Below are 25795 nucleotides of genomic sequence, written 5' to 3'. Positions count from 1 at the left end.
GGAAGTGAAACATGGACGATAACTTGTTTGGACAAGAAGAGAATAGAAGATTTCGAAATGTGGTGCTACAGAAGAATGCTGAAAATTATATGGGTAGATCACATAACTAATGAGGAGGTATTGAATAGGATTGGGGAGAAGAGAAGTTTGTGGCACAACTTGATTAGTAGAAGGGATCGGTTGGTAGGACATGTTCTGAGGCATCAAGGGATCACCAATTTAGTATTGGAGGGAAGCGTGGAGGGTAAAAATCGTAGAGGGAGACCAAGAGGTGAATACACTAAACAGATTCAGAAGGATGTAGGTTGCAGTAAGTACTGGGAGATGAAGAAGCTTGCACAGGATAGAGTAGCATGGAGAGCTGCATCAAACCATTCTCAGGACTGAAGACCACAACAACAACAACAGAAAAGACAACTGTTTTGTTGACAACATTTTCATGATTTCTGTTGTTCATTTTACTTCTTGGGAGCAGATTTTGTGAAAACTGGAATTTTTTAAAGCAATATACGACTAAAACAACTGTATAAATAAAACACCGCTAAATTTACAGTATATTTTTACTTTATGTATCATTAAAATGTATCTCTCTACTCACTCACAGCTTATTGTCAGGCAGATTCAGATTCGCAACATAACTGTAGAGAGAAAGGCAGTGCAGTTGTGAGAAATTGTGTAAGAAACTGATTTTGAGCTTATTACTCATAGCTTCGACGGAGAGAAACTATTGCGCTCCGTAATTCTATGAAGGGAGAAACATTACCACACCTTAACTTAGAAATGTAAGGAGAATGTAATTACATATTTTTACAAGGCGATGATCATATTTTAATCGCATTCTGCCTGAATGCATTTCACGCAAACTATCCTGGAACACACCAAACAAAACAGAACACTACACCGTTGCCACGGGTATCTTGTTTACCTATTCATGCGAGGAGTGCAAAAAGTACATATTGCTAGTTTTCAAACTGTTCGTTCTTAGGTAAAGAACAGAGTCCATACCTCTCAAAGAGAAGGTTTTCTGGGAGACTTTTCGGCATTAGTCGCAGTTCAGGCAGCTGCAAGGTGATGCTGTATCTGTTCTTACATTAGTTGGCGGCTGCCTTTTTCTTCATCGAAAACTTCTACACGTACCGAAGAAGTAAGTTTTTTTCAATCGTCATCAGGAGCCACATTTTCATAACATTGACTTTAGTGCTCCGAATTAATGTCGCAATCAATAAATATCTCGAAATAATTCGCCTGAGATTTCACTGAGTCGTTCTTGAAAACCCATATATGTCTCACGTAAAAGACGTTGCTTAGAAGATTCAGCCTTCCCCACCATGGAGTAAAAAAATATTCAATAAAACACGACAATGCCCGAGTTCTGGCATGTGCAGCTTGCCACCCGATAGGGAGTTACACAGAAGAGTCCATTGGTAGTGCATGGTACTTAAGGTTTAAATTCTATATTAAGTATACTGAAGCAAAAAGCAATTAGTATCCGTTGCTTATCGTATGATTTTTCCTGGACACACACATACATATACATGTACCACATCTAGATCTACGTCCATACTCTGCAAAACACCGAGAGGTGCGTGGCAGAGGATACTTCCCTTTGTTCCACATTTTAGACTTTCTTCAAGTTTCATTAGCGTATGGATAGCGGGAAGAATGTTTAAATGTTTGTGTGCGCTGTAGTAAGTATAAAATTGTCTTTATGCTTCCTAAGGGACCGACAGGAAGAGCGCTTAAGTATAGCCTTAGTATCCTGACTTAATATTGGTTCTTGGAACTTTCTAAGTAGATTTTCGTCGGATAGTTTACCTCTGTTTTCAAGTGTCTACTGACAGAGTTTTCCAGCTTTTTCTCGAGTCAGTCAAACAAGATGTCACCATTCATGCTGCCCTTCCTTGTATTTTTTCAATCCCCGTTGCTCCTATTTGGTATGGGTCCCATAGACTTGAACAATTTTCTAGGATACGTCGCACGAGTATTTTGTAAGAAATCTGCTTTGTATACTCGCTGTATTTCCCCAGTATCCTACCAAGAAATCGAAATCTGTCAGCTGCTTCCGACTATGTAATCATTTCATTTAATATCCTCACAGATTATTACATATGGGTATTTGAGTTGACTGATTTCAACTGCGACTCATGGATATCGTAGGCAGAAGATACCATGTAAGTTACCAGTCTCCGCGACACTTTGAAAAGTTATCTACATCTCACTGGACATTTATCTAGCTTTCTTCACCTAGTACTTCATTAAGGACAATTGCTTCGCCGAAAGAAAGCCTGAGGTTGTTATTAGGGCATACATACATAACATGAATAGCAAGTGCCCTAACGCACCTACCTGGAGAACACCTGAAGTTACTTCTGCAGTGTCGTGATATATATGCATATACGTGGGGAAAATCAGCTGCTAAATAATCGTTGAAGTTCATGGTAAAAGCATTCAGTTGGCTTTTATTTTGCACAGTGCTAGTTTCGGTCTTAGACCATTTTCAAGCTTAGCCTATATGAAAAAATACAAAACGTTAGAAATGTTACAGTTTGACGCTTCAGTGTACCTACAGGTCATCTCATTCAAGATAACATGTTTGCCCTCGTTGCCAAGAAATACTGAATGCATTGATAAACTCTTTTCTATTCATATGATCGTTCTTTCATTAACATAATCTTTGGTATGGTACTGAGCCAAGAAATATCACATGCACCAGATTGCCTATATTCAGGGCTATCAGGCTGTCATTTGAGAAAAGCGCGAGTTAAGCAATGACTTGGGAATCTTCGCCGTTTTGCATGGAGTAGATTATTCCGTCCAAATCACCTCAGTCCTTCTGACCTCAGAATAACTTCATGTTTGTTTGACCAGACAAGAGGTGTGATGCCGGTTTATTCTCCGTGTCAAATGCTAAATTTGACATAGTAGATTATGCAGCACGGTTAGGAACATTAAACCTTGCAATGATTTATTAATAGCTTTGCAGGTAAGCTTTCACAAGACAAAATTAGAAAATACTACAATACGATTAACCAAAGCCATAGCAGCGAATTCTGGAGTCAAGTATGGATTAAATAGTAACATCTTACATAAGTGAAGCAACAGTGCCGACCGCGGTGGCCAAGCGGTTCTAGGCGCGACTGCTACGGTCGCAGGTTCGAATCCTGCCTCGGGCATGGATGTGCGTGATGTCCTTAGGTTAGTTAGCTTTAAGTAGTTCTAAGTTCTAGGGGACTGATGACCACAGATGTTAAGTCCCATAGTGCTCAGAGCCATTTGAACCATTTGAAACAACAGTACTGCTTCGGCAACAAAACAGTGTGGTTCTGAGTACACGTACGACAGCTACGAGTTTCTCGTAAAACCAATGTTATGAATTAAACTCGGGCTTGACATTGCTCAGTGTGTGAGAACGAAGCATTATACCGACATTACTCAAATTCGCGTGGTAGTGGGAAGAACGTAGAGGGAATCTGCATAGTGTTGTGAAAGGAAGCTTCCCACAAGGTCGGGGGAAAAAAAAAGAAAAGCGAAAGGACAGATATGTAACAGAAACCAGGGGGGGGGGGCTATTAAAAGCACCTGTAATATCTCTTTATATTTGATGAATTATTCTGATACAATTCTACCCTTGAATGACGTTTACTAATTTTCTATCTTCATACTCGCAGAATCCATGCGAAAAGTAGTTCATACAATAGCTATGCCATGAGCGTATAAGTATTCTTTGTAGTACTCTCTCTGGTGGTTGTTAAAAAAGAAAAAAAAAGAAAGGGAGCCTCCGAGATTGTCTTCGTGCCGATTAGCCTGAGCTTGGTTTGGAAGAACTGTAATCTGATTATTGAGATTTATCACAGAAGATAACTGATACGAACTGTACGATTAAAAGGAAATATATATAGATTGCTCCTTCAAGTAAAAGGTGTGTATTTGAAATTTGAGAATTAATGATATTTATCGATATATTGCGTAGTTGTTAATCAGGAGGGAACTTCCGAAAGACTGGATACGAACCTGCATTTAATAATCCAAGAGCCCCATTACTTCTTCGGAAGGTTAAACTTCATCAAAGCCAAATATCCGCTTGATATGAGGTTTCCCGACTGAATATACAACGCTCCCAAAATTACGAGGCATTTTATTTGTACAGATTAGGAGACTGCCGCAAAGCACGAGCCTGAAGAGAAGAAGAATCATCGCCTGATTTCATTCTAACAAGTAAAATTTCAGAATTATTTTGAGTGACTGAGCTGTGGCTGTGTTTCCTATCATGAATGATTGATTGCTCAAACGAATTGAGAGCTACAGAATTATATAGAAAGGAGGAATAATTACACACCGTCGGACACGAAAACTTGGGGCAGCTGGGAACCAAACATGTGATGTTGACTGCGGTGCAAATGAGCTGATTCACGCAGAGTAGCAACCGTCACAGCAGTTCCCGGCGGCGCCCTGTACGCGGCGCTGGGATCGCCGGCGCAGGCCGTCTTTTAAGGAGGCGCGGTCCGCGTGCTCAAGTCTGCACGCCTTCAGCAAGTTCTTACGACGGTCCAGCGCGCTACACACACCATGGCGGCGACGACGCTTCTCTGGCAGGTCAGTTGGAGACAAAGCTCTCCCGCCACAGCGGCACGCTTTCGTACGTCCTCTGTTGTCTGCCTGCTTCCCCTAGTCCTCGGTCCGCAGTGTCCTATTTTGCAAGGCAGTCCGACGCGCGTGGACATCTCCTTTTGTAGTAAGCCAGCCGATTGTTTCTGCAGTATGTCTCTTTCTGAGCCACCGTAGCAAATTCTTGGTGTTCTTTAATGGGGGACGAAATGTTGTCTCTAGTCTTGGAACGCAGCTAGCGTGCCATTTTCACTGAAATTGCAGTTACTGGGGGACGGAGTACGAGGAGAGGGACGACAGACAAGGTACGAAGCTTTATCGTGGCGTTAGTGTGTAGCGGTCCTGTTACGGAGCCGCCGAACAAGAACGCCTCATCACAGTCGGCGTTCCAGCGGGGTCGTAACTCTTGCCGCTCAGCTCTGGATGCCGCTGCGACCATTTTCGGAACCGCAATTTCCGAGTAATCACCGTGCCGGCGGTGTGTGGCTCAGTAACCTGTTAGCAGTCGCGGCCAAGGTGAAGGTGAAACCGAAGGTGAAAGGAGCAGCATTACGCGGCCTCGAGTCTGTGTGTTTAACAGCCGGAGACCACGTGGGCCTCGCGTCGTTGTGGTGGCCTTCAGTTTCCGATACGTCAACTCTTTCCGGTCCATCGTCCTGGCATCCCAACTACAGGTCTTCGGTACTTGCAAAGCAACTAAAGACGCTATGCCCACACAAATGAGGAACTGGTCCATGCGTTCTCTACTCGCACTGCGTGTTTTAATCGTTATGTTGTGCGAATTGAAAATCTGTGCCAGATCAGGACTCGAACTCAAATTTCCTGCTCTTCGTGAGCAGCCACTTTAACTATTAGGTCATCCGAGCATATCCATTAACAAATTTTTGCCACATGTATTTTGCGTATGGGAATACAAACTGAACTGCAACATACATACATGAATTGCATAATTTTACAAAATAAACTTACCTAAATGACTAAATGTACAAATTAATATCTAAATTTTCAATCCATACAAGAGCTGCCTCTGTAATTACAAAGAAATCTTCTAGATTTTTCGCGCTAAGGTCTCCGCTAAAGCTTGTTACAATGTTCGGTATTTTATGCATCTTCAGCAACCTATACAGTTAAATAATAAGTAACCAGTTTCATAAAGGAAATTTAATTTCTTTACCGACTTCGGGCCCTATTAAGTAGGCTGTTTAGGTTTTTATGTTGGTAACGCCACGTAGCGCTCTGTATGAAAATCACTGACTGTACTGTGTGCAGTCTGTGGCTGGTTGGACTCATTGTTGGAATATTCGCTATTGTAGTGTTGGGCAGTTGGATGTGAACAGCGCGTAGCGTTGTGCAGTTTGAAGTAAGCCGCCAGCAGTGGTGGATGTGGGGAAAGAGATTCCAGAGTTTTGAGAACGGACGATCTGGACGTGTGTCCGCCAGAAAGTGGAAATTTGTAAAGATGGATGTCATGAATTGATATATATATATATATGATGACTTTTCAACATTATTAAGGTAAATACATTGTTTGTTCTCTATCAAAATGTTTTGCTCACTATGCCTATCAGTACTTAGTGCCTTCAGTAGTTAGAACCTTTTATTTAGCTGGCAGTATTGGCGCTCGCTGTATTGCTGTAGTTCGAGTAACGAAGATTTTTGTGAGGTAAGTGATTCATGAAAGGTATTGGTTACTGTTAGTCAGAGCCATTCTTTTGTAGGGATTATTGAAAGTCAGATTGCTTTCCGCTAAAAATATTGTGTGTCAGTTTAGTGATGACCAGAATAAGTAAAGAGAAAACTGTTTCAGTACGTTGAGTTTTGCTCAGCTGTTTGAAAATCAGATAACGTAAGAGTTTTACCAGCACAGTCTTTCATTCATAATTTTCCAAAGGGGACGTTACACCCTTAGTGCCGTTCTTCAGAAGGTTATGCCTACGAAGGCACTAAGTGCACCAAGTTTACTAAGTAGCCGAAACCGGTAGTGAAATTAATTTCTTTTATGCAACTGGTTGCTTATTATTTCATTATTTTGTTACAATGTGTTTGACGTTCTGATGTTCATTGCCACTGTCACACTCATAGGAAGAAGAAACCTTTCCTCTTCCTATTAACTGTTTTCCAAGCACGTCGCTGTAATTTCATGCCGGTTTGTCTTTTACCAGATCTTATGAGGGACTGGTATTCCTCTTGGGCAATATGATTCCACTTGCTGCTGAATTTGAAATCCACTGCTTTCAGCGATCCTGCCAACATGACAGATGATTGCCTGGATTTTAATCGGCTCATTTTAATTGCAGGAACGTTAGAGTGGATTAGGATCTGAGGAATTTTAATTAATTTTTCGTATTCCTGGAGAAGGGTATTCTGTCTTCGAAGCTCTGGGTCGCGGAGTGTAGCTTAAAGGTGGTAACTAATGATGAGGGGTAGATCTGAAGCAACGTGTTACTGTCCTCATTGCAGTATTTAGTTGAACATCGATTTTTTTCACAGGTAAAACTATTAGGTCACAGTGGAGCACAGTATTTGGCAGCAGAGTATATTGTCACAATATAGTAATTACAGCACTAGTTCATTATTTGTCAACGGTCTTCTCCGTTATCATTTTAAAATCATTGCATTCACATAGACTGCATTCATCTGTCACGCCAGGCAAATGGAAACGTCACAGCCGATATCCTTCCTCATTTTTGAAACAATCCGAACTTAAGCTCCGTCTCTAATGATCTCAGTGGTGACTGGATGTTAAATCCTAATCTTCCTTCCTTCCCTGCATTCATCTAATTTCAGAGAATTCGATGTGCTGCACCTTGTTTTATTTCTTGTAACTTGTTGCGGTTTTCAGTACGAAGACTGCTTTGGTGCTACCCTTTACACTAATCTATCGTGTGCAAGTCTCGGCATCTCTCCATGACTACTTCATCCTACATCCATTTGTACCTAATTCGTCTATTGAAGTATTGCTCTACCCCCACAGTTTTACGGTCACTCAGACTTTCCTCCGTTACTTAAGTAAAGATTCCTTGATGCCTCAGAAATGCCCTATCTCATTTTTGAGTCAAATTGTGCAGTGAAGTGATTTCTCTCCAATCCGATTCAGTATCACTTCATTAATTATCCGATCTAGTCATATAATATTCAATATTCTTCTGTAACAATACATTTAAAAATCTTCTATTTTCTTCTTTTCTGTACTGTTTATTGTCCACTCCACTATCATATAATGCTCCACACCAGAGAAACATTTTTAGAACAGAGTTCCCAACACTTAAATTTATTCTCAAAATTGATAAATGTATCTTTTTGAGAAATACTCCTCTTGCTATAGCTAACTCATTATATCCTTTTTAACTCCGCCAACGTCACTTGATGCCCATCTAGCAAAACGAGTTTACTAACTTTAACGTTGCATTTCCTAATCTACTTGCTTCAGCATCACACGACTTAATTCGACTAATCTCCTTTACTATTGTTTGCTTTTGAAGATGTTCATAATCATTTTCGATACACTGTGTATTCCATTAAAGTGGTCTTCCAAGTGGTTTGTAGTCTCCGATAGAATCAATGTCATCGCAAACGTTACAATTTTTATTTCTGCTTGATAAACTTTAATCACTTTCCCTAATTTTTCTTTTTGTCCTGTAATGCTTGCCTTAGGTACAGACAATAACGTGGGGGATATGCTACAACCCAGTCTAACTCTTTTCTCAGTTACTGCCTCCTACACATGACATTCGATTCTTATTACTTCAACCTAGTTTCTCTACGATTTATACATAACTTATCGCTCCCTCATACTATCACAGACTGCGTTTCTCTGTACTGTATTCTGTATGTACCACTTTACTACCGATGTTTTACCTTTCAAATAACAGTTCGCTCGATTGTTAATGTGTTATACGCAACGCACCATCAGAAGTAATTCGTGGATCGGTGCCTTCCTTGGGTAGTAGATCTACCAGCAACCTGGAAATAATTACAGCGCAGGATTTTTTCTTTATTACATCCGCTAGTCGTTTGTTAAGTGGTGACAGCTATTTGGATTCCAGAGTAAAATATCTTTGACGCATATTCTACTCCGACTTATCCTTTACTTCATTGTTCATGATTAGTTTTGTTCCTCTGTAACCTCGAGGCAGGCAAGGTCAGAAATTTTAGTTCCGTCTCGGGAAAGGCTATGTGTTTAAAATGTGCTGTTGCTGTGTGTGATTATGAATCGTTTGACACAAAGACGAACATGTCTCTAGTGGGGCACGCCAATGAAAAAAACTCTGCAAAAAAATTAGAAACTTCGGATTCATGTCTCAAGTGTCGTGTCCGGCTGAACGAACGGAAAACGAAAGACGACTAGAAAAATAGTTTCTGAATAGACACTTGAACCGAGACAATTGCCTTTCGCGGACAATAATTCCACTGAGCTGTTCAAGTACTTCCAGTCGCTAGATTTACAAGAGTGTGTGTGAATATCTCTCAATCCTGCGTACCGAACGTAGCGTCGGGTTACACCTCATCGTACCGCAAAGTTCAAAGCAGTTATCTAAAAATCCATTCTGACCCCTGTCGAATTCTTTATACGTTTATTTTATTGTGTATGACGGAGAATGTATAGCTACAGTGCTGCGGTATCAGTAAATAGTACTGAGAAGTTTCGTGCACCGGGGAAATTATCTTTCGATTCGGTATAACGATTGCAGAGATGCGAGTAGACCTCCGCCCTCTGCTTCGGCCGCACACTGTCGTTAGCATACGGGCACCAACGCCGAAGCTGAGTATTAACCTATACTGACGTCACTCCTCTTCTGAGAACGCGTCTATCCTTTTATTATCCCTGTAGCGAACTGCCGAGATCTGAGACTGAAGCACACATTTTACCCACGATTCCAAGATGACGAAGTACATTTTAAGGTTTTTACATGTGAGGGGACTGGCGTCTGGACAGTTGAACGTACTGCCAACGGTTCCACTGTGAGCCGGACCTGGATTCAAAGTAAGACCCTTGCATTTTGCGAATAATATTCTTACTAACTGAGCTGTCTACGAGTGACTACCAAACGGTTTCCATCTGCGAGTTTCTCTTCATTTGGGATTTTAAGAGTTGTTTAACGTCAGCAGATGAGAGATACAAAGTATAAATTGTCATCACTTTATCATTTGCGCTTCCCATTTACGCGTCTAAAGCTCCAGAGGCTGTACGTAAATACGGGGAATTTTCTCGTAAAAACTCATCAAATTATGTGATTTACCACACTGTTGACTTCCTGGTTCGTTAAGACACGATCTGTTCCTGTCTACAGCGTGAAAAGTATTTAAACCGACAACCTCTGGGAGGTTGTAGGGGACATCAAAACAAATATTTTTCCCTAATGTCATTTTTTCCTATGAGGATTATTTAAACCGATGGAGGCCGTATTACGCACTTCAGTTGTTAAGGGCGTATTACGCTCTTAAGTTGTAGGCAACTGCTGTCCACCAGTGTAGTAGTGCATTGTCTCTGTTTACTTATGGAGCGATACACCTGGAGTGAGTACACTGACATGCTTGGTGCGTACTACATAGCGCACCACAACGGACGAGTTGCACAGCGGGTTTGTCAACAACAATATCCTAATCGCCGTATCCCGCATCATACGACCTTTACTGCTGTGTACCAACGTCTGCGTGAGACCGGGTCTTTTAGCAGATTACCTGGGCAGGGACGCCGTCGTACGGTAAGAACGCTGCAATTTGAGGAAGCTGTCTTGCAGCATGTGGAGCGGGATCCTTCAATCAGCACTCGTGCAATTGCACGTAACATTGGTACGAATCAGACGAATGTAAGAACAGTCCTTCGAGAGCAATTGTTACGTCCATTTCACGTACAGCGTGTCGACAATCTGGAACCAGTTGATTATCCACCCAGAGCACAGTTTTCGCAGTGGTACCTGGGACACTGTGAAATGCATCCTACATTTCCATCCTCTGTGTTGTTTACCGATAAAGCAACGTTCGGGCGTGATGGATTCTTCAACATGCACAATTCGCATGTTTGGAGTGAGGATAACCCAAATGCCACAGTTACTAGCGCTCATCAAGTGCGGTTCTTCGTTAATGTGTGGGTCGGTGATGTTGGGGACTGTTTAATTGGGCCGTATCTGCTACCCAGGCCATTAAATGGCAGGCACTACTACAATTTTCTCGCCAGAGCATTGCCAGCATTGCTGGAAGACGTCTTCTCCCTACAAGATAACGCATGTGGTTCCAACATGACGGGGCGCCGGCACATTTCAGTCGTCGTGTGCCTCAATTCCTGGACCGACGGTTCCCAGAAGCGTGGATTGGCAGAGGTGGTCCTGTACCATGGCCTGCTCGATCCCCCAGATATGTCCCCTCTGGACTTTTTTGTTGGTTTAACTAATTTGTCGCCAGAGAAATCTTCCTCTACCGGTTTAAATACTCCTCATAGGAAAAAATGACATTAGGGAAAAATATTTGTTTTGATGTCCCCTACAGCCTCCCAGAGTTTGTCGGTTTCAACACTTTTCGCCCTGTATAGGAAGCTGCAAGTATAGTTCAGAATGTTCTCTCGAGTAGGGATGACTAGAAAAATCTGTCTATAAACGTGCAGTTAAATGTTATATTATATTTTATCAGTATGACGCGACAAGAACCTAAATCAAAAAAAAGGAAGAGTGAAAAAAATGTTCCAAATGTGTGTGAAATCTTAGGGACTTAACTGCTAAGGTCATCAGTCCCTAAGCTTACACACTACTTAACCTAAATTATTCTAAGGACAAACACACACCCATGCTCGAGGGAGGAGTCGAACCTCCGCCGGGACCAGCCGCACGGTCCATGACTGCAGCGCCACAGACCACTCGGCTAATCCCGCGCGGCAAAGGAAGAGTGAACGTAAAAGGATGTTATTAGCAATTTTTTTTCGCTGACACACCATCTGATCAAAATCCCCAGACACTTATTAATGGACATTAATATAGGGTACCTCCACCCTTCACCTTCATTACTGCTTGAAATCTGCTGGGGACACTTTCAGTGAGGTGTCGAAATGTCTGTGGAAGAATGGCAGCCCTTTCTTCCTCGAGAACCGAAACCAGGTAAAGTATTGATGTTTCACGCTGGGGTATGGAACGAAGGTATTCCACTGGAAGCAGGTTGGGACTCTGTGTAGGCTAGTCCATTTCAGCAATGTCATTGTCGATGATCTATTGCCTCACAGGTTGTCTGTTGTACGCAGTACATAATATTGTAAAATGTGTTCGTATCTGTCCGGATTTAGCGTTTTTGTAAGCGCAATAAGGGCACCACATCCTAACCGCGAAAAACGCACCCATATCATAGCACCACTTCGTCCGTACTTCACTACTTGCTGTACGCATGGTAGCAGAAAACGTTCTCCAAACATTCGCTAAATATAAACCTCTCTATCGGATTCTCATGGCGTGCAGTGTGATTCATTACTCGAAATCACTCGTTTCGTGTCCAGTCCCACTGTCCGGTGGCTCTCTCTTTACATTACCCCAAACGTCGCGAAGTTTGAGACATATACACCACTTGCCATAAAAATTGCTATACCACGAAAATGACGTGCTACATAAGCGAAATTTAACCGACAGGAAGAAGATGCTGTGATAGGCAAATGATTAGCTTTTCAGCTCGTGTAACGAGGACAAGTGCGTACCATCACGTTTCCGACTTTGATAAAGGTCGGATTGTAGCCTATCGCGATTGCCGTTTATCGTATCGCGACATTGCTGTTCGCGTTGCTCGAGATCCAATGATTGTTAACAGAATATGGAATCGGTGGGTTCAGGAGGGTAATACGGAACGCCGTGCTCGATCCCAAGGGCCTCGTATCACTAGCAGTCGATATGACAGGCATCTTATCCGCATGGCTGTAACGGATTGTGCAGCCACGTCTCGATCCCTGAGTCAACAGATGGGGACGTTTTCAAGACAACAACCATCTGCACGAACAGTTCGACGACGTTTGCAGCAGCATGAACTATCAGCTAGGAGACCACGGGTGCGGTTACCCTTGACGCTGCATCACAGACAGGAGCGCCTGCTATGGTGTACTCAACGACGAACCTGGATGCACGAATGACAAAACGTCATTTTTTCGGATGAATCCAGGTTATGTTTACAGCGTCATGATGGTCACATCCATGTTTGGCTACATGGTGGTGAACACACATTGGAAGCGTGCATTCGTCATCGCCAGTCACCTCTTGTTCGCATTGACGGCACTTTGAACAGTGGACGTTACATTTCAGATGTGTTACGACCCGTGGCTCTACCCTTCATTCGATCCCTGCGAAACCCTACATTTCAGCAGTATAATGCACGACCGCATGTTGCAGGTCCTGTACGGACGTTTCTGGATACAGAAAATGTTCGACTGCTGCCCCGGCCACCACATTCCCCAGATCTCTCACGAACTGAAAACGTCTAGTCAATGGTGGCCGAGCAATTGGCTCGTCACAATACGCCAGTCACTACTCTTGATGAACTGTGGTATCGTGTTGAAGGTTCATGGGCAGCTGTACCTGTGCACGCCATCCAAGCTCTGTTTGACTCAATGCCCAGGCGTTTCAAGGCCGTCATTACGGCCAGAGGTGGTCGTTCTGGATACTGATTTCTCAGGACCTATGCACCCAAATTGCGGGAAAATGTAATCACATGTGAGTTCTAGTATAATATATTTCACCAATGAAAACCTGTTTATTATCTGCATTTCATCTTGGTGTAGCAATTTTAGTGGCTAGTAGTGTATAAGTGGCATATCAGAATCTGCGCTATCATTGTAACTCCATTCTTTTGAACTCCCCTCGCACAGTAATTGTGCTAGCTGTACTGCTGGCAAGACTTTGGAACTGACGACTGATTCCTTCCACTGATTTGTTGCGATTTCTTGTAACGACTCTCTGCGACGCTCAACGGTCCCTGTCCACTAGCGAGGTCTTCCTGTTCTCGATTTAGCTGTAGTTGTTCCTTCTCCTTTCCACTTCACAGTCACATCACCCAGAATCGACGTGGGGAACTGTAGGAGGGTTAAAATGCCCCTGGTGGGTTTGTCAGCCAGGTGACATCCGGTGACTGGCCTACGTTCGTAGTCGTTGAGCTCTCCTGACGGACCCGGTCTGCTGTTACTGATTCTTCGCTGACAACACAACACATCCTGCGTCTTTTTATACTTCTCTTGGCAGCTGGTGGTCAATTTCGCATTATATATGGATGTATGGATACTTTGTAACAGATAGTATATGTAGGACTCCCCCATGCACACTACATTCGGGGTAGCTAACGCACGTTGTACGACGACGCTCGACCTGGAGGTTGCCGGTATGGATACTGGAAATGGAAGAAATTTTGACAGCCATTAATCGATCCAGGGAGGAGACGAGCCGGTCGCTGTGGCCGAGCAGCTATAGGCGCTCAGTCCGGAATCACGCAGCGGCTAGGGTCGCAGGTTTGAATCCTGCCTCGAGCGTGGATGTGTGTGATGTCCTTAGGTTAGGTTAGGTTTAAGTAGTTCTAAGTCTAGGGGACTGATGACCTCATATGTTAAGTCCCATAGTGCTGAGAGACATTTGAACCATTTTTGAGGAGACGAGACGGCGTAAAGTGCCTGATCACCAGTCAGATTTCTCGCAAACGTCCATGATGAAACTCCAAATCTCTCCACAATGTGTCATGAAGTGAGGTCATATGACACTGTTGTTGATGATACCTCTGTCGGATGAGGACATTAAACTGTGCGACCCCCTTGATTCTATTAGAGAGGAGTAAACTAAGCGCCGGAACCGTATCCCCCCTCTCTCTTCTTTCTCATTGTCATCAACGAAACAAAAACGACAGAAAACTCCACACCGACTCATCACAGTTTCTTGCTCTTTAACGCCAGCCTCAACGATCCCGAGGGAAGGATGTCATTATACGGGAAAAGAGAGAAAACCATTCCAACCAGATTACCCCTCTTGGCCTCTTAGTAATAAAATGTAATATGACTTTATTTCTTTATAGTATTTATAGTATTATGCAGTCTAGCGTATGCTGGACGCTCCACGAGAATCGTGAGATCTGTTCGTTACGGATCGTTTCAAACTGTGAATCCAAATAGTTTGATCTATATAGTTGCTTCAGTCATTTTGCACTAAATTTGAACTCGAATGATATCCAAACTAGTGCCTATTTCTGCACGTTATGTTAAATTTTCTTACCTGCAGGAGTGTAGTCAGTTATATAGGGTGAACATTAATAAAACAGATAAACTGCAGGGATGGATTCCTGACTGGTAATGGAGGAAAAAAAGGTCCTACAAACATGTGTCCGGAAATGGACGGTGTGCGAGCAAGGACAGCAAATCATCCCGGAACACAGTACAGAGCTGCATCGCATCCGCGTCACAACAGGTGTTCAAAGTGGCCTCCATGTGATTGTAGCTGATACGGATAGTGGCGGTTGTCATGCAGGATACACATATACTATGAGCACTGCCCACCGCGAGATTATGTGCTGCCTGGTGGTGGTTAGAGAAGTGAATGAGTGGAGCAGAGACAAATAGTGGATCAGTCTAGCGACGGTAAGTGGTGCAAATGCGGAAATCCACCGACTTTAGGGACTTTGACAAAAGTCAGATAGTTGTGACCCATTGCCTAGGAGCAAGAATCTCCTAAACGACGAAGCTGTTCGGCTGTTCGCATGAAACTGTCGAGAGCATATATGGAAAATTATTTAAGAATGATGAAATCGTGAGCAGGCGACAGGAAGTTGGACGTCCATAGCCGGCCATCTGTGGCCGAGCGGTTCTAGGCGCTTTAGTCTGGAACCGCGCGGCCGCTACGGTCGCAGGTTCGAATCCTGCCTCGGGCATTGATGTTTGTGATGTCCTCAGGTTAGTTAGGGTTAAGTAGTTCTAAGTTCTAGGGGACTGATGACCTCAGATGTTAAGTCCCATAGTGCTCGGAGCCATTTGAACCATTTTGACGTCCATATTTCATTACAGAATATAGGGATCAGAGGCTTTCCCGCTCTCTAAAGCAGGATGGGCAGCGATTTGTGGCAGATCTGACGTCAGAGTAAATAGCTGGTGCAGGCACAAGTGTCTTGGAGCACACCTTTCTGCACACAGTATTGAACATGATGTACAGCAGTAGAAGACCCCTACGTGTCCCCATGTTGGTCTAACAACAGCCTCAGTTATTATTTCAGGGGCACGGGATCATCGACATTAGACCGCGGATTAATGGAATCGTGTCTCCTGGTCGGTTTATTGTTAAACAAGGTCGATGCTCATGTCGAGATACGTCGTCATACAGGCGAACGGTTGATCATAACATACAGCGCGCAACGGACTCAGGGTAGTGGGAGAAACATTATTTTATGGGAGACATTCACCTGGGCTTCCATGGGACCTGAGGTAGTAACGACAGCTGTGGACTACACGAACGTTATTAGGGACAGACTGAAATCCCTTATGCTTGATATCTTCCTCAACAGTGATGGCATCTTCCAACTGGATAACTATCCGCCTCACATGGCTAGAATCGTATTGCAATGGTTTGAGGAGCACGATAGTGCACTCACGTTGATGTCTGCGTCATAAAATTCGACTTATCTCAATCCGAAGAAACCCAGCTGGAACCCTATGGGGGGGGGGGGGGGGGGGGGCAGCTCCTTGCCTACAAACCAACCGCCCGTAAGTTACGAGAAGTGTGTGACCTATGCTTAGGCATCTGGTGCCACAAACCTCTGGAACCTCGTCGAATCCATGGCGCGCAGAATCACTGCTGAATTGCGTCCCAGAGGTGGAACAACACGCTTTTAAGCAGGTCGTCATAATGTTTTTGCTCATCAGTGTAATCGTAATTTGACGTACACCATGTTCGCGGGACACTTGCCTGGAGCTTGTACTAGGGTTCGCCTCGGTATCCTGAGAATCTGGTCCTCCAAAACTCGTGTACGCACAGCCTGCCGCCTTCCTGCACGTTCGTCCGTCTGAGGGGACCCATGGTCACACAACCGCTCAAAAACGGTTTGAAATGTTTTGTGTTGTGGTTGGTGTCTGTCAGGGTACTTCGTTTTGGCATAGTTGCACTGCCTGTCGACAGTTTCTATCTGCTTGGTTGTAACCCAAACACCATCTCGGCTTGTTCCCGATTTGACTACCGGACAGTTCTGCTGTTTACAGTAAGCTGCGTCAATCGCACAGCCTGCAACACACAAGAAACACACGGCAAACTGTCAAAACCTTCTACCATGGCAACGATGCATTTCTGGACATGTGTTCATGGGACCTTTTTCCCTCCATTTCCAGTTTGTCGGGTTTATTAAAATTCACCCTGTTAAAAAAAGGAAGGATGAGCAGGCTATAACATGTCGTCGACAACGGAGCCATTGGAGACGGTGTCCAAATTTAAATTAAAAAGGAAATCGGTCGTGTTCTTTTCAAAGAAACTTATCTGGTATTGGCCTTAAACGATTTCGGAAAATCACAGAGAACCGAAGTCCTCCTGAAAGCATTTACCGTATTTCAGCAATGCGCCACCTTACTCGGTAGCTGCTCATTTTTTGTCAATGTTTTTGCGATAATATATCTAGACACTATTTCGCGATGTTGATAAATTATTTTTGAAATGAAACAGTATAATTTCCGGTATGTTCACAGGACTCAGACTATTTATTCCTGAAGGAGGGACCTAGTTGCATTTACAAATCATTTGAACGTATCATGAATATTCGTATTTCTCACTGTGTACCAAATAATTTTGTAACAGCCATTAAATCCACAATGAGATGGGCCATAAATGTGACATACTACAATGTATGATTACGATTCTACTTATCTTCTCCGTTATGATCACGGCTGAACACATAACTGGGACTGAAGCGCCAACCAGTTACTATTTATTTATTCGTTTGTTATGGCATTGCATAAACTCTGTGTTCGGACAGTGTGTTTCAACAAAAGTGACACCGAGTCATTCAGCATTACCCGTTCGAAATATGAACATCTAAACTGATAAACATAGAAAGAAGTTTACCTAGTATATACCCATCATCTTAAGGAAGGACAAGAAGTAATCTTCTAATGCGTAGCTTTCCATATGGCAAATAATGTAATAAGGTGACATGTAGGGTAGCGAAGAAAGCTGCTTCACTGCGAGAAACAAAATGTTCAACATTTTCATACTATTCGATAAAAACTAAAAAATGAAAATTTTCGGAACGATCGTACAGAATATCTTACACTCCAGACAGTCAATGTTGTCTCGTTGTTGCTGTCAGTCAGAAGACAGGTTTGATAAAGCTCTCCAAGATACTCCCTCCTGTGAAGGACTTTTCATCTCTGCATAACTACCGCAAGCTACTTTTATCTGCTGCTGTTTACTGTGATCTACAAATTTTACCGCACATGCTTCCCTTCGTTAATAACAATTTAACTATGTCTTGATGCGTCCAGATACATACTATGAACGTATCGCTTGTGTTGGTCGAACTGTGGCATAAATTTCTTTTCGATTTAATGCCCCTCTAGTAGTTACCCGATCGGACCATCATATCCTCAGCATTCTTCTAATTCGTCACATTCTCTTCTAGTCTTAATATTCTCGGTACGTTTATTGTCTACGTTTTGTTCCCATATAATGCTACACTGCAGTCAAACACTTCCGATAACTTCAGTTTGCATTAGGTGTTAATACTTCTCCGTGAATAAGAAGTGAAAAAAAGTCTTAGAAGAGGGAAGTTGTATCAGAATACCCGTGGCAAGAAATAGTGGGAACACTACAACTAATTGAAAGTCTTGATCGCCTATATGAGTATTTGAATGGAATTGGTGTTTGTCAATAGTCTAAATGTATAATTTGTGATAAATCAGACACTGTTGTCGACTGAAACATTTACTCATAAAGCGAAAACAAATCTCTCTGTGCCAACGTTAAATGCAATAAATGATTATAATCATCGCTCTAGAGAATTGTCCTCCCTGCAAAAAACATTGGTTTTTGGGTACGGTTGATATCACTCGGCACAAACAGAACGGGCCGTGAGGAGGAGAAAGGCTAGAGGTGAAGAACTTGCGGCGGTCTTCAGAGACCTGAGGCTAACGACCTTTGCGTGGACGGTGATGTCAGTGTCTTTGCGATCCGCGTCCAGCGGACTGGAATATAGCTGACGCATGTAGCTGCACTGCGTAGATCCCTAACTCAATGGCTTTGTTACTAAGACATATAGGACGCGGCGTGTGTTCTTGCGCGCAACGGACATGAAAAGAAAGTTGTAAATCCAAAGGTGTTATAGTTACACACGAAAACATGCATTCTGTCTGTGTTTCGGTGTAAAAGCCCTTTCTCTAGTGTTACTGTTTCAGCTGTATTATTCAAGTCTTTGGGTGTGTTTTGAAACAAAGAATGTACAGTCACAAGTTATTAAGTAGTAATTCGAAATATATATTCCCGGATGGAAATAAGTGGTGTGACATATTGACGGTATAATATCTAACAGATTATGGAAGTATCCAGAAGTGACAGTAAAATCCGCTTGGTCGTTCAGTAAGAGTTCTCGGTCGCTCTTCTGTTTTTAAATTTCTAGTCCTGGTATTATCCGTCGTTCTTATCACGACTGCAGTATTTTGGCATCTGTGGAAACAATTTTGGTCGGTTTTCGAAAAACGTTGCCACAGTGGTCTTGATGCATGTGGATATTCTTGTTTTTCCCATGTAATGGGAACGACGCACCTAGTACATTAACTTTTCATTCATGGGGTAAAGTTGTGTGTTCGTTGTTGAACAGATTACTGCGCATTGTCTCTGTGATCTAAAAAACACACTCCAGCTTTGCACAGCATTGTCTTTAAATCAATCACAAACGCTCTGTATATGTTGAAGTACTGCACTTGAGAGTTGAGATAGTTTCAGAGCAGAAAATATTGGAAGGTACACATTTCGGAAGAGCTACCTACCCCCGTTTCAGAACCAGGAAATGGATTTTGCTTACTAACAATGTGTGGATACTACCAGACAAGCTAAAGAACAGACTGATCGATCTGTCTCCCTCCTCCATCCACTTTTGTTTTTCAGTCACATAAACTAACTGCAAAAATCCGCCTTTAGATATTCTTGAGATTACTGAAACAACCTTCTCAGTCTGTGGTGCAGTAAGTAGTGGCCTTATTGCCGATATTATTTAGTGTGTACTCTGTATTTAACCTGTAATCTATTTAACCCATTGCCAGTATTGTGAGAAACTCATTATTTAACCTGTGATCTATTAAGAACTACAGCTTCAAGGAATAATGACATTATTTAAATTTCGTGTGACCTATTGTAAGATATTGCTACACTTCGTATTAAATCACTAAACATTTTGGATGTAGTAAATTCGTTGTTGCACGGTATACATGAAAACTTGTATATCATCTTCAAATAGTAACAGTAGAAATAGAGCTTACAGCCAGAAACCAAGTTCTTATAAAATAAGTAGGTGTGAAACATAGGCAAGAAATTGTAATTTCTCGTTTAACAAACACAAAATTTCTTCAAAATCCCACCAGATATCAGTCAGAATCATCCAAAGTTTTATATAGCCTGCAGTTTTCAAGGGTTTTGCCATGTCTTCCACTACACTGTGTGTCCGCTTGTATTAGGACAAAGTACGAAACTTTTTTTAATATGTCTAGAAATGTGTAGTATTCCTGCTATATGAATAAACATGTAAAATAATTCATTCATTCTCTCGCGTTTCGCGGATAGCGTAACGATAGTGCTTCATTGTGACAGACCTAGTTATTAGTTCTGGGACAAAATAAATAATCTGTTAAAAATGCCCAATACTGAGACGCAAGGCAAAGATGCAGAAGTCACATGCTGCTTTTTTGCACTGCCTCCTACTTCTGCTGAAACCGTGTGATATCCCACGTTGGTAAGTCGCTGGACTCGTCATCGAGAGGACGACGTTTCAGATCCTTGTCTGTCCATCCTAATGTACGTTTTCTGTGATTTCCGTAAATTATTTGAGGCAAATCTATAAAAAGTGTAGTGGGGAGTGTGTACATTCATGTTAAAACATGTGTACATGAAAGTGTACACTCCCTACCACAATTTTTATAGATTGAGTACGTAATTTATATTACGGTATGATATTTATATATTTATCTTTTTTTGAGTCATCAGTCCTCTGACTGGTTTGATGTGGCCTGCCACGAATTTCTCTCCTGTGTCAACCTCTTCATGTCAGAGAAGCACTTTCAACCTAAGTCCTCAATTATTTGCTGGGCGTATTCCAATCTCTGTCTTCCTCTACAGTATTTGCCCTCTACAGCTCCCTCTAGTACTATGGAAGTCATTCCCTCATGTCTTAACAGAAGTGCTATCTTCCTGTCTCTTCTCGTCATCAGTGTCTACCACATATTCCTTACCTTATCAGTTCATCTAATTTTCAACATTCGTCTATAACACCACATTTCAAATGTTTCAGTTCTCTTCTGTTCCGGTTTTGACACCGTCCACGTCTCACTGCTATACAATGCTGTACTCGAAACATACATTCTCAGAAATTTCTTCCTCAAATTAAGGCCTGTACTCATTAGACTATCCATTCTGTTCAGGAGATCATGTAATTATTCTTCACTTTCTCAAAGGATGGCAATGTCATCAGCGAATCGTATCATTGACATCCTTTCACCTTGAATTTTACTTCCACTCCTGAACCTTTCTTTTATTTCCATCATTGCTTCTTCGATGTACAGATTGAAGAGTAGGGGCAAAGGCTACGTCCCTGTCTTGCACCCTTTCTAATCCGAGCACTTCGTTCTTGGTCTTCCAGTCTTATTGCTCCCTCTTGGCTCTTGTACACGTTATGTATTACCCGTCTCTCCCTATAGATTACTCATATTTTCCCCAGAATTTAGCACAACTGCCACCATTTTACGTTGTCGAAGGTTCTTTACAGTTCTACAAATCCTGCTAACTTGTCTTGGTTTTTTTAACTACTTCCATTATCAACTCCAACGTCAGAATTGTCTTTCTGCGCGTTTACCTTTCCAAAATCCAAATTAATCGCCATCTATATATCCCCAATTTGCTTTTCTATTTTTCTCGTATATTATTCTTGTCAGCAGCTTGGATAAATTAGCCCTTAAGCTGGTTAGATTTAAGTCTTCCAAAGCTCTTTTAAATTCTGATTCTAAAACTAGGTTCCCAATTTGTTATACATCGATTCCTCTTTCTTCCCGTTATAGAAGCCTACAATGTGTTCTTTCCACCTATCCGCTTTCTCCTCTGCAATTAGTGATGGAATTTCCACTGCACTTTTAATGTTACCACCTTTGCTTTTAATTTAACCGAAGGTTGTTTTGACTTTCATATATGTTGAGTCAGTCCTTCCGATAATCATTTCTTTTTCGATGTCTTCACATTTTTCATGCAGCCATTTCGGCACAGCTTCCTTGCACTTCCTATTTATTTCGATCCTCAGCGACGTATATTTCAGTATTCCTGAATTTCCCTGAACACTTTTGTATTTCCTTCTTTCATCAATCAACTCAAGTATTCCTCTTGTTACTCATGGATTCTTCACAGTTACCTTATGTGCACCTATGTTTTTCTTTCAAACTCCTGGGACCGCACACTTTAGAGGTATGTATTCCTCTTCTACTATAATGCCTCTGAGCTATTCCTTATTGCAGTATCTATAGCCTTAGAGAACTTCAAGCGTATCTCTTCATTCCTTGGTATTCCGTATCCCACTTCTTTTCGATAACGATCTTATATTTTACCTGATGATGGCCAGACGGCCTAAAATGGTTGTATAAATAAAATATTTGACCAGTAGCTGAAGGCGGTAATACGACATTTCTCAAATATATAAGAGATATGGGGCATCACCTCCGGGTGGAAATATCTTCTTCTCAGTTTTTGAAGTGACCTGGTTAGTGCCTACTTTGTTAACTAGTCAAGAAAACTATGTTAATATTCTTCAGCTCTTGAAAGAAACCTACTTGTGCTGGTCTGAAATGACAGAGAAAAGTATTCTAACTAACTCATTGTGCGGAGGTCCGTAATTTATAATATGATTGTATTCTGCAAATGTGTGAGATTGCTTTTCCTAAATGAAATAGTATCTCCAATGTCCCTTCAGTTTTTGTTACTCGGCGCTCGTGTTTGTCATAACTGCAGCAGGAGCAAGTCAATCTAGATTAGCTGTGATTTGTATTGTCACTTTAGCGTCTATAGTATAATGGAAGTGGTTCTAAAATTGTGCTATTGGAGCGGAAAATTGAGGGTAAATAACGGAAGCATTAGAAGATCTTTCCTTCACAAGAATGTTAAAAATTAATTATACAAATAGATTTAGAAATGAAGTGGGGCTACAAATAAGAGGAAAGGATTGAAGTGCTTGGAGAATTCATAACAAAGAACTGAAAAGGTCAGTGAGATGGTGTTTGAAGGTAATCATGTACCACTCCAGTTAACTTAGCATTTATGGATGGACTAGTACAAGCGATATAGGAGTAGGATATAAAGGGTGATTTGACTGCCCCTACCCCTACCGCTGTCTTTTCATGCAACCCGCAATGTTATAGCTGGCCTTTATAAACAACTCGCCAGGTTTTCATATTCTCTGGCTCGCAACGCGCAAACTGTTGTATTAGTCCCATAGGAAAAAATTAGCAGAGAGTTTTTGTAGTAAATTTAACGTAGTTAAATTTTTTACTGGGATACGTTTTCGCTGGACGCCAACGTTTTCGAGTTATTCAAGAAAAACGTACTTCCACCTCACACTCATCCACCACCAGTGTGTTGCTCGAAGGTCTCCCTCCTACCACTCTACAAAAATTTCCTATTACACGAAATATTCCCGATATTCGAAAGTTTTTGGTACCTATTGATTGGTTTATTACACCACCAGCATAGTTGTCTACTTCTTTAACATTATTAACTTCAAAGTGTCCTTGAGGGTAACGAACAAAAACTTTTTTAAACTTAGGTGAAAATTAATTACTTTGACAGCTCGATTGAAACTTAACTATTACGCAGTAATTTTCTAAGGCCTGACGAAAAGAATCATGTACTTATTTATGCTGTTAAAATTAAGAAAATTATTGGGTAAAATTTACAGAAACGTCAGTTTTACCATTTGTGTGTGACTAAGTCGCTGGCGTAATAAGACTACTCAATGAAACCAAAAAAGTCAAAGGTGGGTAATAATTGGTGCAGTCGCAAATATTTGTACAGTAGTGGGAGGGCGTGCCATGAACAACATACTAGAAATCCTGACTGCTGGGGGTTCGGTGTGGGAGTGAGGGTGTGTCTGAAGGTCACTTTTGTATGTTTTTCTTGAGTAACTAGAAAACTATGGCTTCTGTCAGAAACGTATCCCAGTACAAAATTTAGCCACACTAAATTTCCTACAGAAATGTCCTGGTATTTTTTTCTGTTAGACTAATAGTTTGCGCGTAGCGACAGAGAGAATACGAAAATCTCGCGCGGGAGTTATGAAGGCCAGCTATAACATTGAGGGTTGCACAAAACGACATCGGTAGGGGCAGCTCTATCACCTCTATAAATTATCGAGAGTGATAGATGTGGCAGGTACTGAAGATGAAAAGCTCAGTAAGACGTATGAAGAGACTGGATCAAATCGGCCAAAAGACTGTTAAGTTGAAAGAAGTAAAGAATTAAACAAGGCGGATAAATGGTGTATTAAAAGAAAAATGATATATTCTAAAGATATGATATACCCGTTTTGGAAACAATGGGCAGCATTTTCTTCTCACATAAAACGCATAGTTGGTGCGGAGCTCATGTATGGTGTCGTGCATAATTACAATTCTCTAAATTTATGTCTTCGATGTGACAGCAAAACAAAACGGAAAGATTTTTCCTCGACTGAGAGCCACTTGCAACTACTGTGCATAAAAGAAATTCGTTGTGTTACTACTGGGAGGGCTCTTAATTGTATGTTGAGGTACCCAGAGCGTATTCACTTCTTACGCATTGATGCAGTGGAAAATTCAGACCAATGACTGGAGCTAATGGAATCATCTTACCTTCGCTACAATATTTCAGTTGGTATCTCGTACAACACTCCTCTCGTGATTCTTGCTCTCAGGCGCTTATTCGAATGCATTCGTTACCACCACGATAAACTTACACACAAGCGCAAGCTCGCACACACATACACACAAGCACGAAAAAATGGTTTTTCTGACTGCTCTAAAGAGACGACATGAAAGAGCCCATCTAAAAACTAACAATGAGGAGATCGCCCTTTGTTCGAGTCCTCTTTGTTCACATCACTGGATTATCGCCGTACAGATCTGTATGCGTCGTACCTCGCATTCACTCTTGAGCTCTATGCTGCCGTGTTTTCTTGTCCTGTCAGCAGACATACAGAAAGGCCCCTTGCACGCACCCTATCCGCCGCTTTTGTTGTGAATCAAATCAGAATGAGATTCTCTAAACATCGTAGGAAAGGCGCAAGGGACGATTTTCTTACTACGACGTAAAAATTTGTAACAGAAAAATATAATCAGACAGGGATGAATGAATCCACAACATTGTTCACATTAGGAAACACACTTTAGTTTTCAGGGAAATAATGTGTCCTTGCAATTCTACCATAGACAGAATTCTCAAGTCTAGAGAAGTGTTGGTATAAGGCACCGGTCGAATTTTGCGTGCACGGAGTTCTCTTAAATAAAATCGAATCTTACAGCAAATAATTGGAGACATCAATTTCCAGAATTACTGCCTATTTACGATAGTTGTAGTCACAGAGTCAACCACCACTATTCACAGCTCACGTAGCGGTTACACGGCGCGATTCATTGTTCGTTACAGAAAAAGTATACGCTAAAAATTCAATGTTAAACCCTTCTAAATAAGTCCGATACTCACGATTCTGACATTATTTTCACACGCATTTCAATAAATACTGTCCTCCTAATGAGATGTTCACTCTGCAGTAGAGTGTGCGTTGGTATGAAACTTCCTGGCAGGTTAAAACTGTGTGCCGGACTGAGACTTGAACTGGGGACCTTTGCCTTTCACGGGCAAGTGTCTACCGACCTTTTCTTTCGCTGATTTCATTTTTTTCGTTAATGTTCGTTGTATTTGTCGGGGCCTTACGTCCCATGACACCTGTTCAAGTTCATTGTTGATCCGTTCATTCAGTTTTTTATTAAAGAGGGCAG

General features: G+C 41.9%; 1 protein-coding gene across 2 annotated transcripts in view; it reads left to right on the top strand.

Moving 5' to 3' along the window:
- Window positions 1-4476: 4476 nt before the first annotated feature.
- LOC124711154 overlaps window positions 4477-25795 on the top strand; it is a 145465-nt gene continuing 124146 nt past the window's right edge. For both annotated transcript variants that reach the window (XM_047241060.1, XM_047241059.1), the window contains exon 1: window positions 4477-4593. In XM_047241060.1, the coding sequence (XP_047097016.1) occupies window positions 4567-4593 (27 nt within the window). In that variant the 5' untranslated portion in view covers window positions 4477-4566. The remainder of the gene's footprint in view (window positions 4594-25795) is intronic.

This window comes from Schistocerca piceifrons, chromosome 8 (genome assembly GCF_021461385.2).
Source record: "Schistocerca piceifrons isolate TAMUIC-IGC-003096 chromosome 8, iqSchPice1.1, whole genome shotgun sequence".
In the NCBI taxonomy this organism is placed as follows: domain Eukaryota; kingdom Metazoa; phylum Arthropoda; class Insecta; order Orthoptera; family Acrididae; genus Schistocerca; species Schistocerca piceifrons.
Note: the sequence above shows the minus strand (reverse complement) of the source record. Positions and strands in the feature narration are given on the sequence as shown.